This window comes from Carlito syrichta, unplaced genomic scaffold, assembly GCF_000164805.1.
Source record: "Carlito syrichta isolate Samal-C Ts95f unplaced genomic scaffold, Tarsius_syrichta-2.0.1 Scaffold80553, whole genome shotgun sequence".
NCBI lineage: Eukaryota > Metazoa > Chordata > Mammalia > Primates > Tarsiidae > Carlito > Carlito syrichta.
This window is the reverse complement of record NW_007024649.1, coordinates 242,131-256,914: the sequence shown is the minus strand read 5'-3', so window position 1 is coordinate 256,914 and position 14,784 is coordinate 242,131. Positions and strand designations below refer to the sequence as shown.

The window sequence follows — 14,784 nt, the reverse complement described above, 5'->3', positions numbered from 1 at the left end:
TTTTTTTTTTTTTGAGTTGGAGTCTCACTCTGTCACCTAGGCTAGAGTGCAGTAGCACACACACTCATGGCCACCCCAACATTGTCCTGCTGGGCTCAGGCAATCCTTCCACCTCAGCCTTCCAAGTAGCCGGAACTACAGGCATGTGCTACCACATCTGGCTAATTTTTTTCTTTTTTTTTTTAATCGTAGAGACGAGATCTCACCAAGTTGCCTGGGCTGGTCTTGAACCTGCAGGCTCAGGCAACTCACTCGCCTTGGCCTCAAGTGCTGGGATTACAGGCTGAGCCACCAAGCCCAGCCACATAACTACTCTTAAGAGCACTGGTGTAAGCTTGGTACAGTGGCTCACGCCTGTAATTCTAGCACTTTGGGAGGCTGAAGCGAGAGGATTGCCTGAGCTCAGGGGTTCGAGACTAGCCTGAACAACTTGGCCAGACCTCATCTCTACAATAAGTAAAAAAATTAGGTATGGTGGCGTGCACCTGTAGTTCCAGCTACTTGGAAGGCTGAGTCAGGAGGATCGCCTGAACCCAGAAGGTCCAGGCTACAGTGGCCGTGAGCATGCCACTGCACTCCAGCCTGGGTGATTGGGTGAGACTCCAACTGAAAAGAAAAATACTGGGCAGGGCGCGGTGCCTCAAGCCTGTAGTCCCAACACTTTGGGAGGCTGAGATGAGAGAATTGCCTGGGCCCAGGGGTTTGAGACCAGCCTGGCAACTTGGTGAGACCTCATCTCTACAATGTATCAAAAAAAATTAGCTAGGTGTGGTAGTACACGCCTGTAGTTCCAGCTACTTGGAAGGCTGAGGCAAAGGATTGACTGAGCCCAGCAGGTCTATGCCAGGGTAGCCGTGAGTGTGCCGCTGCACTCCAGCCTGGACAACAGAGTGAGACTCTGACTCAAAAAAAAAAAAATACTGGTGTATTCCCTTTTAGCTGTTTTCTTACCCCATATATAAGTGTATCAATTATTTTAACTTCATTTTAATTTTTAATTGGTAGAATTTTAAGCACTGTAATTCAGTGAAGTAAAAACCTTTTTGCAGGATAGAGGGAGATATTTTAGGGCTAAGGTTGTTTATATAATTTAGTCATACTTGGATATCCATTTCTAAATCTTTTTTTCCCATGTTCTTCCCATTTCTTATTTTCCCCTTCTGTTGAACTCATAGATTCTCTAAAAGTACCACGTTTTTCTTCATGGCTTCCATGATAGTAAGAGTATTCTCTTTAATGACAGGGTATGGGAGATAAGATCAGAGGTGAACACACATACACATACACACAACACATGGTGGTCATTTCTAAGTCAAGGACTGCCTGTAATTGCAAAGTCTCATGCTTTTTGATTCTCTGTTCACCACTTTTGCAGAATATAAACTGTGACTCATCCCTGGGTGTTACATGCTAGGTTCATTATCCAGTCATCATCTGCTAGCATTCTGTAGCTATGCTACGTTTAGCTTCTGCTTTAGTATTCATAAGACTTCCTTTGTTCATTTTGTTTGCATTGTTTCACCTTAATGTTTTAAACACAAAATACTATTTCTATAAGTTGCCGTTATATATCATTTATTCATGTATAAGCCAGAATTCTGAACTAAGAGTTATTTCTGGAACTTAGTTATTTGATGATCTTATTCTATTAATAGGGAATAAATACAATGTGAAATCATCTTACTGAAAAACCAACTGTGACATACTAATATATTATTTGGTTATAAAGTTGCTAAGCATGTCTGTGGCCAAGTCACTTCTTAACCATAGAGAATTGAGAAACCACAATCCCTGTATAGTTTTAGCACATACTCTCAGCCTTCACAATGACTTACTAATTCTTTTTAAACCTTTTTTATACTTCTTGGTCAGTCAGTATATCATGTTACTGCCTTTGTAATCAATTTGATAACAACTCTAGTTATTCAGTGCTGGGGAATAATATTCTATTCATTGCCTATAGGAGTTTTTATAAGACTGGAAAATACTTACAGAAAACTATATGGTCTCCTTTTGATTAATTCTTTATATTTTGTCTAATATATTTTAACAGGCATGATAAAACGGAATTGGGAATATATATGTAGCCATAATAAAGAAAAAACGAAGATTTTAGGAGACAAAAATGTTGACCCCAAATGTGAAGACATTGAGAACAAGTTTGACTTTTCAGTGATGTCCTATAATATACTTTCACAAGATTTATTGGAAGATAATTCACACCTTTATAGACATTGCCGGCGGCCAGTATTACACTGGAGTTTTAGGTTTCCCAATATTCTGAAAGAAATTAAACACTTTGATGCAGATGTAAGTGCAAAATGTTATCAAAATTCTTCACACAATAAAAAGTTGGGTTAAATGTCTCATCTGTGCATTTGTGAACTAAATGGTTTTGTCCACTTTGCTTGTGGAGTAAGAAGAGAAGATGTTTAAGACTAATGATGGAACATTTCTTAACAAGATATCATGACTTCCAAATAATTATTTGTATGATTGTTGGTATAAAAAATAATCATCTAACTTTTCAAAAAAGCATTTGAAAACTTTTAAGTGTTGGTCAGTTTTGAGACAGGGACTAGCAATATATTAAATATTCAGTAAATATTTCCTTTGGTTTAGAAATTTTTAAAAATCATACAAAAATTTAATCTACATGATGACATTCAAAGAAATCAACCTTTTAAAGAACTTGAAATAATTAGTAGTAATGCACATGTAAGTTCAGGAAAAATACTCTAACATGTAAATTAAAAAGATTTCCTTTGGAAAATATTAATTTTGAATAGTAAGAATATATCATGTGATTAAAGGCCAGAGTTTTAACTACATTTGGAAACATTAATTTGGTAGATCTATAAATAACAACATAAAAGGAGTATAAATCTTTTATTTCAACCCTCATCAGGTTTGGAACTTTAGAAACCCATTTTTAAAGATAAAAGCACCAGAAAATTCGTATTTGCATTTCTGTGTTTTAATTCTAGCGATTTTTCCCCCAAGGTACTCTGTTTGCAAGAAGTCCAAGAAGATCATTATGGAACAGAGATCAGGCCAAGTTTGGAATCATTGGGTACAGTGTAACTTTTATCTTAGCCACATTTACTTTTGAATATTTGTGTGTTATTGAAGCATAGTTTGCTAACAAAGATGTGTAGCGTATTTGGGCTAAAAATCTTAATTTTGTAATACTCAATTTCCAAAAGCCAGGAAAAGATTGAGGCATTTCAAGTAGAAAATTCTGTGTTGATACATAATTTTAATTCAAACAAAAAGGCGTATAAAAATTTCTTAGTAGCTTCCTTTTCCAGGAGTTGCTGTGTCTAATACTAGACTATTAGGATTCTGAGCTCCATGAGAGCAGGGACCATTCTGTCTAGTTTATCATATAATACCAGTATCCACCAGTACCTAATGGATAGACGCCATAAAGCTACGTGACAAACATTTCTAGAAACAGGTCACCTGTGGTCACATACATTTGAGAAATGTGCCTACTTTGTATTCATTCATTCAGCAAATATTTTTTGAGTGCCCACTGTATACCATGTACTGTTCTAGGCAGTGGAGACTTAGCAGTGGACATAACAGATAAAATGTTTCTCTTCTCATTCTAGTGGAGAAAGACCAACAAACCAAATGAATAAGTAGTATGTTAAGTAATAATAGTTTTCTGCAGAAAAGCAGGGGAGAGTTTTCAGTTTTGAACCAAGTGATCAAATAAGATGACTTCTGAACAAAAACTTGAAGTGGGTGAAGAACAAGCCATGCCTGGAGCATTCCCGGGGCAGAAATGGCAAGGGAAAGGCCCTGAGGCTGGGATGTGGTAATGCAAGTGAGGAGGTCAGTGTGGTTGGAATGGAGAGAGGGGAAAGAGTTACAGGCAAAAAGAGCAGGGATATGAGGTGGGGGTAGTGAGGGGATAGATTATTATAAGGACTTACTGTCTTTGCCATCACTGAATTTTACTAGGATGGGAATAGGAGCGTGGTATACACATTAGCATATTAAGGATTTAAGTCTGCCAGTCAAGAGGACTGTTAGGCCCAGTCGCAAATGGTTTTTTTTATTCCATCACTTACTAACTGTCTACATTACTAATGTTTTGCAGAATATACTTTGATAAACATTGTTCAAAAGTGCTAGATGAGCTGTGGTTTGATAAATATATGTGTACAGGATTTTTTAAAGATTCATTTCTTCTTTACAGGTTATCACTGTGAATATAAGATGCGGACAGGAAAGAAACCTGATGGCTGTGCCATTTGCTTCAAACATTCCAAATTTTCACTCTTATCTGTGAACCCAGTGGAATTCTACCGCCCTGATATTTCTCTGTTGGACAGAGACAATGTTGGATTAGTTTTACTCTTGCAGCCCAAAATTCCATGTGCTGCTTCTCCCTCAATCTGTGTAGCTAATACACATCTATTGTATAATCCAAGGCGAGGAGATATTAAGCTGACCCAATTGGCAATGCTGCTGGCAGAGATTTCCAGTGTTGCTCATCAGAAAGATGGCAGCTTCTGCCCTATTGTTATGTGTGGTGACTTTAATTCTGTTCCTGGTTCTCCACTCTATAGTTTCATAAAGGAAGGAAAATTGAATTATGAAGGACTTGCCATAGGAAAGGTAAGTGGTCACTTCATTGTTATTGGAAGGTGGACTTTTTTACTCTGATCATGATGTGAAAATAGTCACTACATGATGTTTGAAAACCTTGAATAATCCAGTACCCTCAGTTTACCAAGCAATGATATTTTCTACAACTACTAATAAGTAATTATGTTCACTTGGTTGAATCTCATCTTTTTCCTCCATCTGTGCAACATACTGCTTGAAGGAATTAGCAGGCAGCAAAAAAAACAAATTGAGGGGGATAAGGAAAAAAACAAGCATTGACAGATTGACAGATGTGGACGCTTCACAAATATGGAACTACTCAAAAAGTGGCAGGATGGAATGTTGGATGTGAGCAATACAGTTGACAAAACAATAATTTAAGTATTAAATATTATATAAGTTCTTTTATATCATAATAAATATTTTAATTCTTGAGCTTAGAAAAATTTACCACGTTATTTCTGTTGTGTTTTCTTCTTCTTACTTTAGATCATTTGATCTTAAGTATATTTAACTAATATAAGCTCTCTACTACTGGAGTTTTGAGTGATAGTTTAAAATTTTATAAGAGTTGTTCTCTCTCTCATTTTATTTATTGTACTTTGTTTTATAGCACATTTTTCACAAATTGAGGCCTGTGACAAGCAAGTCTGTTAGTGTCATTTTTCCTACAGCATGTGCTTACTTTATGTCTCTGTCACATTTTGATAATTTAATTTTTTCATTATTATTATATCTGTTATGTTGATCTGTGATCAGTGATCATTGATGTTACCATTGTGGTTGGGGGGGTGCTAGGAATTGCACCCATATAAAATGGCGAGCTTAATAAATGTCATGTGTTCTGACTGCTCCAACTATTTCTCCCCCTTTACTTGGGCCTCTCCCTGAGACACAACAATATTGAAATTAGGCCAACTAATAACCCTGCAATGGCCTCTAAGTGTTCAAGTGAAAGAGTTGCACATCTCTCACTTTAAATCAAAAGCTAGAAATGATTAAGCTTAGTGAGGAAAACATATCAAAAGCCAAGGCAGGTCAAAAGCTAGGCCTCTTGCACCAAAGACCCAAGTTGTGAATGCAAGGAAAAGTTTATTGAAGGAAATTTAAAGTGCTACTCTAGTGAACATAGGAATGATAAGACAGCAAACAGCTTTATTACTGATATGGAGAAAGTTTCAGCATTTCCTTAAGTCAGCGCCTAATTCAGAGCAAGGTCCAAACTGTCTTCAATTCTGTGAAGACTGAGAGAGGTGAAGAGCTGCAGAAGAAAAGGTGGAAGCTAGCAGAGGTTGGTTCATAAGGTTTAAGAAGCCATCTCCATAATATAAAAGTGCAAGGGGAAGCAGTAAATTATCGAGAGATCTTACTAAGATCATTGATGAAGGTGGCTACACTAAACAATCGATTTTTCAATACAGACAAAACAGCCTTCTATCAGAAAAAGATGACATATAAGACTTTTCATAGCTAGGGAGGTAAGTCCAAGCCTGGCTTCAGAGGAAAGGCTGACTCTCATTAGGGGCTAATGCAGCTGATGACTTAAAGCCATCACTCATTGATTATTCTGAAAATCCTAAAGTCCATAAGTATTATGCTAAATCTATGCTGCCTTTGCTCCAACAGTGGAACAACCATGGCTTACTGAGTATTTTAAGCCCACTGTTGAGACCTGCTCAGAAAAAAAAAAAAGATTACTTTCAAAGTATCTCTGCCCATTGTCAGTGTACCTGATCACTCAAGAGCTCTGATAGAGGTATACAAAGAAGTAAGTGTTGTTTTCGTGCCTGCTAACACAATATCTATTCTGCAGCTCATGAATCAAGGAGTAATTTTGACTTTCAGGTCTCCTCACTTAAGAAATACATTTTGGGCCAGGTGCCGTGGCTCATGCCTGTAATCCCAGCAATTTGGGAGACCAAGGCAGGAGGCTTTCTTGAGCCCAGGAGTTTGAAATCAACCTATACAACATAGCAAGACCTCACTCTACAAAAAAGAAAAAAATTAGCTAGATATGGTGGTACACACCTGTAGTCCCAACTGCTCAGGAGGCTGAGACAGAAGGATTGCCTGAACCCAGGAAGTCGAGGCGGTAAGCCATGATTGTGCCACTGTACTTCAGCCTGGGAAACAATGAGAATCCCATTCAAAAATAAAAGAAATACATCGTTTAAGGCTATAACTGCCATAGATAATGAATCCTCTGATGGATTTAGGAAAAGTAAATTGAAACCTTCTGGAAAGGATTTACCATCCTAGATTCCATTAAGAAGATTCATGATTCGTGGGAGGAGGTCAAAATATCAACAGTAACAGGAGCTTGGAAGAAGTTGATTCCAAACCTCATCGATGACTTTCAGGGGTTCAAGATTTCATTGGAGAAAGTTACTGCAGATGTGGTAGAAAGAGCAGGAGAACCAGATAAGAAGTGGAGCCTGAGGCGGTAACTGAATTGTTGCAATCTCATGATAAAACTTGAATGAGGAGGAGCAGCTACTTATGGATGAGCAAAGAAAGTGGTTTCCTGAGATGGAGTCTACTCCTGGTGAAGGTTCTATGAACATTGTTGAAATGACAACAAAGGATTTAAAATATTACATAAATGTAGTTGATAAGACAGCATTGGCAGCGTCTGAGAGAATTGATTTCTTTTTCTTTTTTTCTTTTTCTTTTTTTTTTTTTAGATGGGTTTTACTCTCTTGCTCAGGCTGGAGTTCAGTGGCACAATTATGGCTCATCACAGCCTCAAGCACCTGGGCTCAAGCAATTCTGTCTCAACCTCCTGAGTAGCTGGAATTAGGCATGCACTGTGACGCCCTGCTAATTTTTCAGTTTTTTGAAGAGGGTCTTGCTTTGTTGTGCCACTGGTCTTGAACTACTGTCCTCAAACAGTCTTTCTGCCTTAGCCTCCCAAAATGCTGAGATGACAGGCATAAGCCACTGTACCCAGCAATTCTGAGATAAGTTCTACTGTGAGTAAACTGCTGTCAAATATGCTACAGAAAAATCTTTCATGAAAGGAAGAGTCAACTGATGATGAGACATACTTGTTACCTTATTTTAATTGCCACATAGCCCCAACCTTCAGCAACTACCACCCTAATCAGTCAGCAGCCACAAGCACCAAGACAGGACACTCTTCCAGAAAAAGTAGAATGGCTCACTAAAAGTTCAGATGATCGTTAGCTTTTTTAGCATTAAGATATTTTAAAACTAAGGTATGTATATTATTTTCTTAGACATAAGGCTATTGCTTCCTTAGTAAACCACAATATAGTGTAAATATAACTTTATGGAAAACCAAAACATTTCTGTGACCTGCTTTATTGTAATGTTTGCTTTTTCATGGTGGTGTGGAACCAAACTTGCAATATCTCCAAGGTATGCCTGTATGTGGTGCAATAGGAACTATATATTGCAGGTAGCAAAAAAGCACAGGCAGTATTAGTCCAAAGCTATAGATATTTTGGATGTCCAAATTCGAGAAAAACATGTATGGGGAAAAAATTATCGTATTCATGTAAATGATAGATGCTTTTCTGAACTGTATTTGAATAAGATTTTATAAGCACTAATAACCACTGAATATAATGAATAAAGGATAATATTTACCACTGTTGGATTACCTTTTATTTAGGATATAAACTTTTCAATACATCTGCTATTTAAAATCTGTTCACTTAAGATACCTGTTGAAATTTTGTTTAGGTATCTGGCCAGGAACAGTCTTCACGGGGACAAAGAATTTTATCTATTCCAATTTGGCCCCCAAACCTAGGTATCTCACAGAACTGTGTGTATGAGGTACAGCAGGTACCAAAAGTAGAAAAGACAGGTAAGTGTGTGCAATACATTTTGGCAGTCTGCTGGGTAATAGTGTTTACTTTGAAGACATAAAATTAAATTTTTAAAGGGATAACATCTCAGAGACTATTCCTATATGTGAACATATAGTTATTTGTTCATTCTTTTTTATTAAGAGCTCTAAGTTTACCTTTTTAAAGTTGAACTTCCAAAAATATCTGCATGATTTACTCACATGTTGCTTTGGAATTGTTTGTAATTTTCCTAATTCTAGAGACCATCGAAACATAGATTCCAAGATGAAACATTTAACTCAGCATCTATCTAACCTAGATAAATCTTAATTATTGTTTCTAGAGCAAGACAACTATACCAAGGCAAACTAGAACAAAACTGTATTAATAGTATTAATACACTTCTCTCTGTGTCCTTACAGGCAGTGATCTGACACAAACACAGCTAAAGAAAACCGAGGTCCTAGTGACAGCTGAAAAGTGAGTTCTGGAAAGAAACAATAGACATTTGCTAACTTTGGTTGAATAAAAAAAAATCATTTCTCAAAAATCACTTGGATAAAAAATGAAGGCGATAATATTCCGTACTGGTAAAGAGTGATGACTCTTCAAACAAGTTCCAATCCTTACTCTACTTACTCTTTAGCTGTATGATTTTGAGCAAGAACCTTAACCCCTTTAAGATTCAGTTTCCTTATTTATAGTTTTGGTTGTAAAGATTAGATGAGGCAAAATATATAAAGCACGATATTTGATGCATAGCCAGTGCCTAGGTAATATTATGAAAGGAAACAGCTTGTCTGTGGACTTGGATCAGCTCAAATACTCTTTGAAATTTACATATTTTTTCTTTTTTTTTTTTTAGAGACAGGGTCTCATTCTTTTGCCAGACTGTAGTGGCACAATCATAACTTACTGCAGCCTCAAAGTCCTGGGCTCACGCGATCCTCCTACCTCAGCCTCCCGAGTAGCTGGGACTACAGGCATAGGCCACCACACCAGCTCATTTTTAAATGTGTTGTAGAGATGGAGTTTTGCTGCATCACCCAGGCTGGGCCTCAAGCAATCCTCCCACCTCAGCCTCCCAAAGTGCTAGGATTACATGAGTGAGCCACTGTTCATGGCCAATATTTATATATTTAAGCAAAGGTCAAGATCACAGAAAAATATCTTTCCGATATCAAGAGGATCCATAGTCTTATTTACTAGATCTCAAAACAACTGTAGGAGAATTGATCCAAAAAATATGCCAGTTCAAAAGATGACTTTTATCTCTTGAACTGTAGGAAATGGTTGTCAGAGTAGAGAAATGCAGATGCCAGAATTCCTTATTATTAAGGAAACATGAATATTTGCAACTATGGTTGAGAAATAGATATATGTTACTACAGTAGGGCAGAGACTTAAATCTTGTATCTTTGGGAGATTATTGAAATACTTGTTTCGTGTTGTGCTTTTTTTTTTCTTTTTTTTTTTTTTAGTCATAGTCTCACTCTCGCCCAGACTGGAGTGCAGTGGCATGCTCACAGCCACCACAGCCTCAACCTGCTGGGCTCAGGCGATCCTTCTGCCTCAGCCTTCCAAATAGCTGAAACTACAAGCACACGCCCAGCTTATTTTTATTTATTTATTGAAGAGACGGGGTCATACCAAGTTACCCAGGCTGGTCTTGAACCCCTGGACTCAGGCAATCCTCTTGCCTCAGCCTCCCAAATGCTGGGATTACCCAGGCCTGAGCCACCATGCCTGACATATATTGTGCTTTTAAAAATTTTTTTTAACATTTAAATTTAAGAGCTAGATCTTTTATTCATTTTACTGCTAATCTTACTTTATTTTGTATACTTTTTTCAAGAAACTTTATCTCAAATAACCTAGTAAAAATGGAGGCAATTTTAAAATTTTATTTATTTTTTGAATCAAGGTCTCACTCCTGCTTAGGCTGAAGTGCAGTGACATAGTCATGGCTCACTACAGCCTCAACTTCCTGAGCTCAAGTGATCCTTTTGCCTCAGCTTCTCGAGTAGCTGGGACTACAGGCATGCACCACCACGCCTGGCTAATTCTTTTGATTTTTTTGTAAAGATGAGTTCTTGCTATATTGCCTAGGCTGGTCTTAAACTCCTAGGCTCAAGAAATCCTCCCACTTTAGCATCCCAAAATGCTGAGATTACAGGCATGAACTACTGCACCTGGCCTAATTATTTTGAATATTTAAAAATTCATGATTAACTCTTCAAATATAGATAAAACTTCTCTGAGTAAGATTAATAAAGATGGAGCTAATCTGACTAACAAATACTTAGTTTTGAATAATTCTTAAATCTTTCTTAAAATGGGGTATAACAAAAGATACTTTTGAATATCTGTATATACATAATGTGTTTATTTGTATAGCTTATATCTGTAAACTGAAAAATTGATGGAAAGGTAACAGTTTGCAGGAGACTTATGTATTGTAAATATGAGTCCTTAGACATAAAAAGCTGCTACATTGTAAAGGGCATTTTTAAGGATTTACCTTTGTTCATTGATATGTGAGCACTTTAAAAGCAGGGAAAACATCTTTATCTGTGTATCCCCAGCACCTAAGATAGTGCCTAGAACTTTAGGAGATGTTTGGTGAATGTTGCATAAATTGCTTAAAATAAAAAAAAAAAAAAATAGACCAGGCGCGGTGACTCAAGCCTGTAATCCCAAGGTGAAAGGAGTGCCTGAGCCCGCGACTAGCCTGGGCAACATAGTGAGACCTCATCTCTACAACAAATCAAAAAATAATCCAGGCATGGTAGCGCACACCTGTAGTTCTGGCTAGAAAGGCTGAAGTGGAAGGATCGCTGGAGCCCTGCCGGTAGATGCTAGAGTGGCCGTGAGCCTGCCATTGCACTCCAGCCTGGGTGACAGTGAGACTCCAACTCAAAATAATAATAACATTTTCCTTCAAGGCATAAAGGATTCTTAAAATATATGCTGTGTCACTAGGAAATGATCTTTAAACCCATTACTTACCATATGTATTTGTAGTGTGAAGTAAATGTTAATCATTATAGGAGCTATTTTAAAATGCAGAATTATCTCATGTCATTGTAAGAATAATCAGAGGAAAATAAGGTCCCTCTTTCATCATATATCTGGGGAGTTCCAAATAGCCCTGAAGGTCACTTTGATTCTCTTTCTTAAAAATACAACAACAAAACTTATAAGTTGTTCTTGAATATTTATTAGTAAGTAGAAGCTCTCAAGCATATTATAAATAATTTTTTAAAAATCACATTTTCATGTTCATTACTGAGCTTTTTTTACCCACATGTATTACAGCCTTGTTAATGGGTTTTTCATATTACTCCATAAATGAATGATAGATTATGCCATGGTCTATTAAAGCTTGTTATAATGTCAGTTTTAGTTTGGAAAATAAATGAAAAAGTAAATAAGAGGAATTATAAAAATCATAAAAAACTTGATAGCTGCTAAACCCTTTTTCTTTTCAATTTAGATTATCTTCAAATTTACAGCATCATTTTAGCTTGTCATCTGTTTATTCACATTACTTTCCTGATACTGGAGTTCCAGAAGTGACCACCTGTCATTCTCGAAGTGCTATAACTGTGGATTATATTTTCTACTCTGCAGAAAAGGAAGATGTTGCTGGACACCCAGGTAAAGAATGCATGTAATCTTAGATTCTGCTAGAAAGCATAGTAGGTAAAACCTCAAGGCTGAAATTGAGCAAGTTAGCTAAACATGTAGATGAAGTTCTAGATTTAGAAGTTAAAAATATTTTGAAATAGACAGATTGGTAATATGTTTGAATAAATCAGTTGATTACTTGCACATGAGGGAGGCAGTTAAATACCCAAAGCAGATTATTACCTGATAATTATTTCCTCATACCTGCCATCCAGCTCCATTCGGCCTCTGAGTTACAGGTCTTTAATCTTGCCCTTTGTTTTTACTTGCCATAAATTTAATATTTTTTCTGTGCCAGAAACTGAATATGTTACAAATGGTCATCATAGTTTTGTGCTTAAATTGTACTAAGACATACTGCCTTCATTGTAGAATCATGCTTATCCAGCCAGCAATAGACAATTTTGTCATGTTGACCCTGGAATATTGAATCTTTCAGAGAAGGAAAGGTCTATATTATGAATATGTTTTCAAAAAGCAGAGATGATAAAAAAACTTTTCCTTGTATGATTCAGTGAAAATTAGTTTTTAAACATTAACCAAGGGATTTAAAGTAAAGAAAATCCATTTTAAAATTTCTGGAAGTACACAAATACCATTAAGAAAACTTTGGAAGTCCAAAATGTGGGCAGCTGTGTTTTCTTTTCTGATTTTCCCTTTTTTAAATCTCTTCCATTTTTTTGGTACTACTTTAGTCTTTTTCCCTTTTGTTTGCTCTTCTTTTCACCCTTTTTCTGGGAATAGCCTTATTAGTTACCCTCAGAAAATGATTTACTCCTCCCACTAGGTCAACTCTACAAAATATGCCTGATGCTTTGAATTCATAATCGGGTTCTGGTAGTTGTCATGCTAACAGAAGTTCACTAGGCGGCGGGAGTGTGTCATGGATCTGCATCTCAAATCTCTTAACAATAAGAGCATGTCATCTTTTACTGTACTTCTGTGGATGCTGACTGTCTGGGACTAAATTATACTAATTTATTTTCCAGTTACCTTATAAACTTCCTACAGCAGCAGTCCCCAACCTTTCTGGCATCAGGGACCAGTTTCATGGAAGACAATTTTTTCACAGACTGGAGAAGGGAGAGGTTTCAGGATGATTCAAGTGCATGACTTTTATTGTGCACTTTATTTCTATTGTTACAACATTTTAATATATAATGAAATTACATAACACACCCTAAAAGAAAAAGAGGCACAGATGGAAGTGGCACATAAAATAATGGGTGGACCATGCACAGAGTAAAGTAAGTTTTGGATTCTGCTTTAAAGCTTACCACACATGTGGCTGTACAATTGAAGTGTTTACTCACGTGCCACTCACTGGTAGGGTTTTGATAAGAGTCTGTAGGCAATTGATTTGTTATAATCTCTGTGTAGTCAAACCTCACTGCTAATGTTAGTTTGTATTTGTAGCTATTCCCAGCACTAGCATCATCGCCTCAGCTCCACCTCAGATCATCAGGCATTAGATTCTCATAAGAAGCACCCAACCTATGTGTCTTACATTTGCAGTTTGCAATAGAGTTTGCATTCCTGTGAGAATTTAATACTGCTGCTGATCTGACAGGAGGCAGATGGGTAATGCAGTGATGGGGCGTGACTGCAAATACAGATGAAGCTTCACTCACTCTCTCGCCTGCTGCTTACCTCCTGCTGTGTGGCCCCATTCCTAATAGGCCACAAACTGGGTTGGGGACCCCAGTCCTACAGGGCTATAAGTTGGTGTATCTGGTTTTATGCAATTACAGATGGTTGGTGGATGAATTTCTTACATAGTTGTCAATCTCAAATTATTCTTTTTTTAAATTATAAAGATGTGGTACAGTTCAGGGTTAGGTATACAAACATTGATTATGCAGGTACCCTTGTTGCCCCTCCCTCCCTCAAATTACTCTTTAACATTCATATGTATTACATTGGTATTTTCTTCTAAAGATTATTTGAAGAACTTGAAATAGAAAAAAATACCTGAAATAGAAAAAATGTCTGAAACTGCTGTGTGTTTAAAAATTAAATTTAGGTTATATAACTCAGTAAAGCTTTAATCATAGTCTAAAAATGTTTCATACCACATTAGTCTTTCAGAGGGGTCTCAAGTTCTATATCATCATTTGGGAGAAAGACTTGTATGATTAATTTGCAATAACTATTGACACAGTTTTACTAAATATGTGCTTCTTTAATGTAGGAACTGCAGTTGCTCTGGTTGGTGGCTTGAAACTTCTAGCTAGACTGTCACTTCTTACAGAGCAAGACTTATGGACTGTTAATGGACTTCCAAATGAAAATAACTCTTCAGATCATTTGCCTTTATTGGCTAAGTTCAGACTTGAACACTGATTCTTCTTTGATTATGTACTAATTTTCTGTCTGATTTGTAAATTTCAGAGAATGTAAAGTTTTTCAGAGAATATAAAGTTTCTAAGTGTTGGCGTGTTGCTTATTTTTATGCTGTGACTCCAAAAAGTTTCTGAAGAAATTGTTAGATGCTTTGAAACATATAAGAAAAAACAAATTTATAACAGTTTTCCTTTTTAATAATGAAAAATATTTTCCTGACAAGTGAGATCTAAATACTCTTTATTGTAAAAGAGATGTAAATATTTTGTATTCTAAATCCTAGTATAATTGACAGTGATTTTTAAATATA

At 36.6% G+C, this 14,784-nt stretch overlaps 1 protein-coding gene across 4 annotated transcripts in view; it reads left to right on the top strand.

The window, feature by feature from the left end:
• Nucleotides 1–14,784, top strand: part of ANGEL2 (angel homolog 2) — a 20,497-nt gene extending 5,713 nt beyond the window's left edge. For all 4 annotated transcript variants that reach the window (XM_008055149.1, XM_008055155.1, XM_021710934.1 and 1 more), the window contains 7 exons: nucleotides 2,054–2,310; nucleotides 3,004–3,073; nucleotides 4,211–4,632; nucleotides 8,332–8,458; nucleotides 8,864–8,921; nucleotides 11,938–12,101; nucleotides 14,323–14,784. In XM_008055149.1, the coding sequence (XP_008053340.1) occupies nucleotides 2,054–2,310; nucleotides 3,004–3,073; nucleotides 4,211–4,632; nucleotides 8,332–8,458; nucleotides 8,864–8,921; nucleotides 11,938–12,101; nucleotides 14,323–14,474 (1,250 nt within the window). In that variant the 3' untranslated portion in view covers nucleotides 14,475–14,784. The remainder of the gene's footprint in view (nucleotides 1–2,053; nucleotides 2,311–3,003; nucleotides 3,074–4,210; nucleotides 4,633–8,331; nucleotides 8,459–8,863; nucleotides 8,922–11,937; nucleotides 12,102–14,322) is intronic.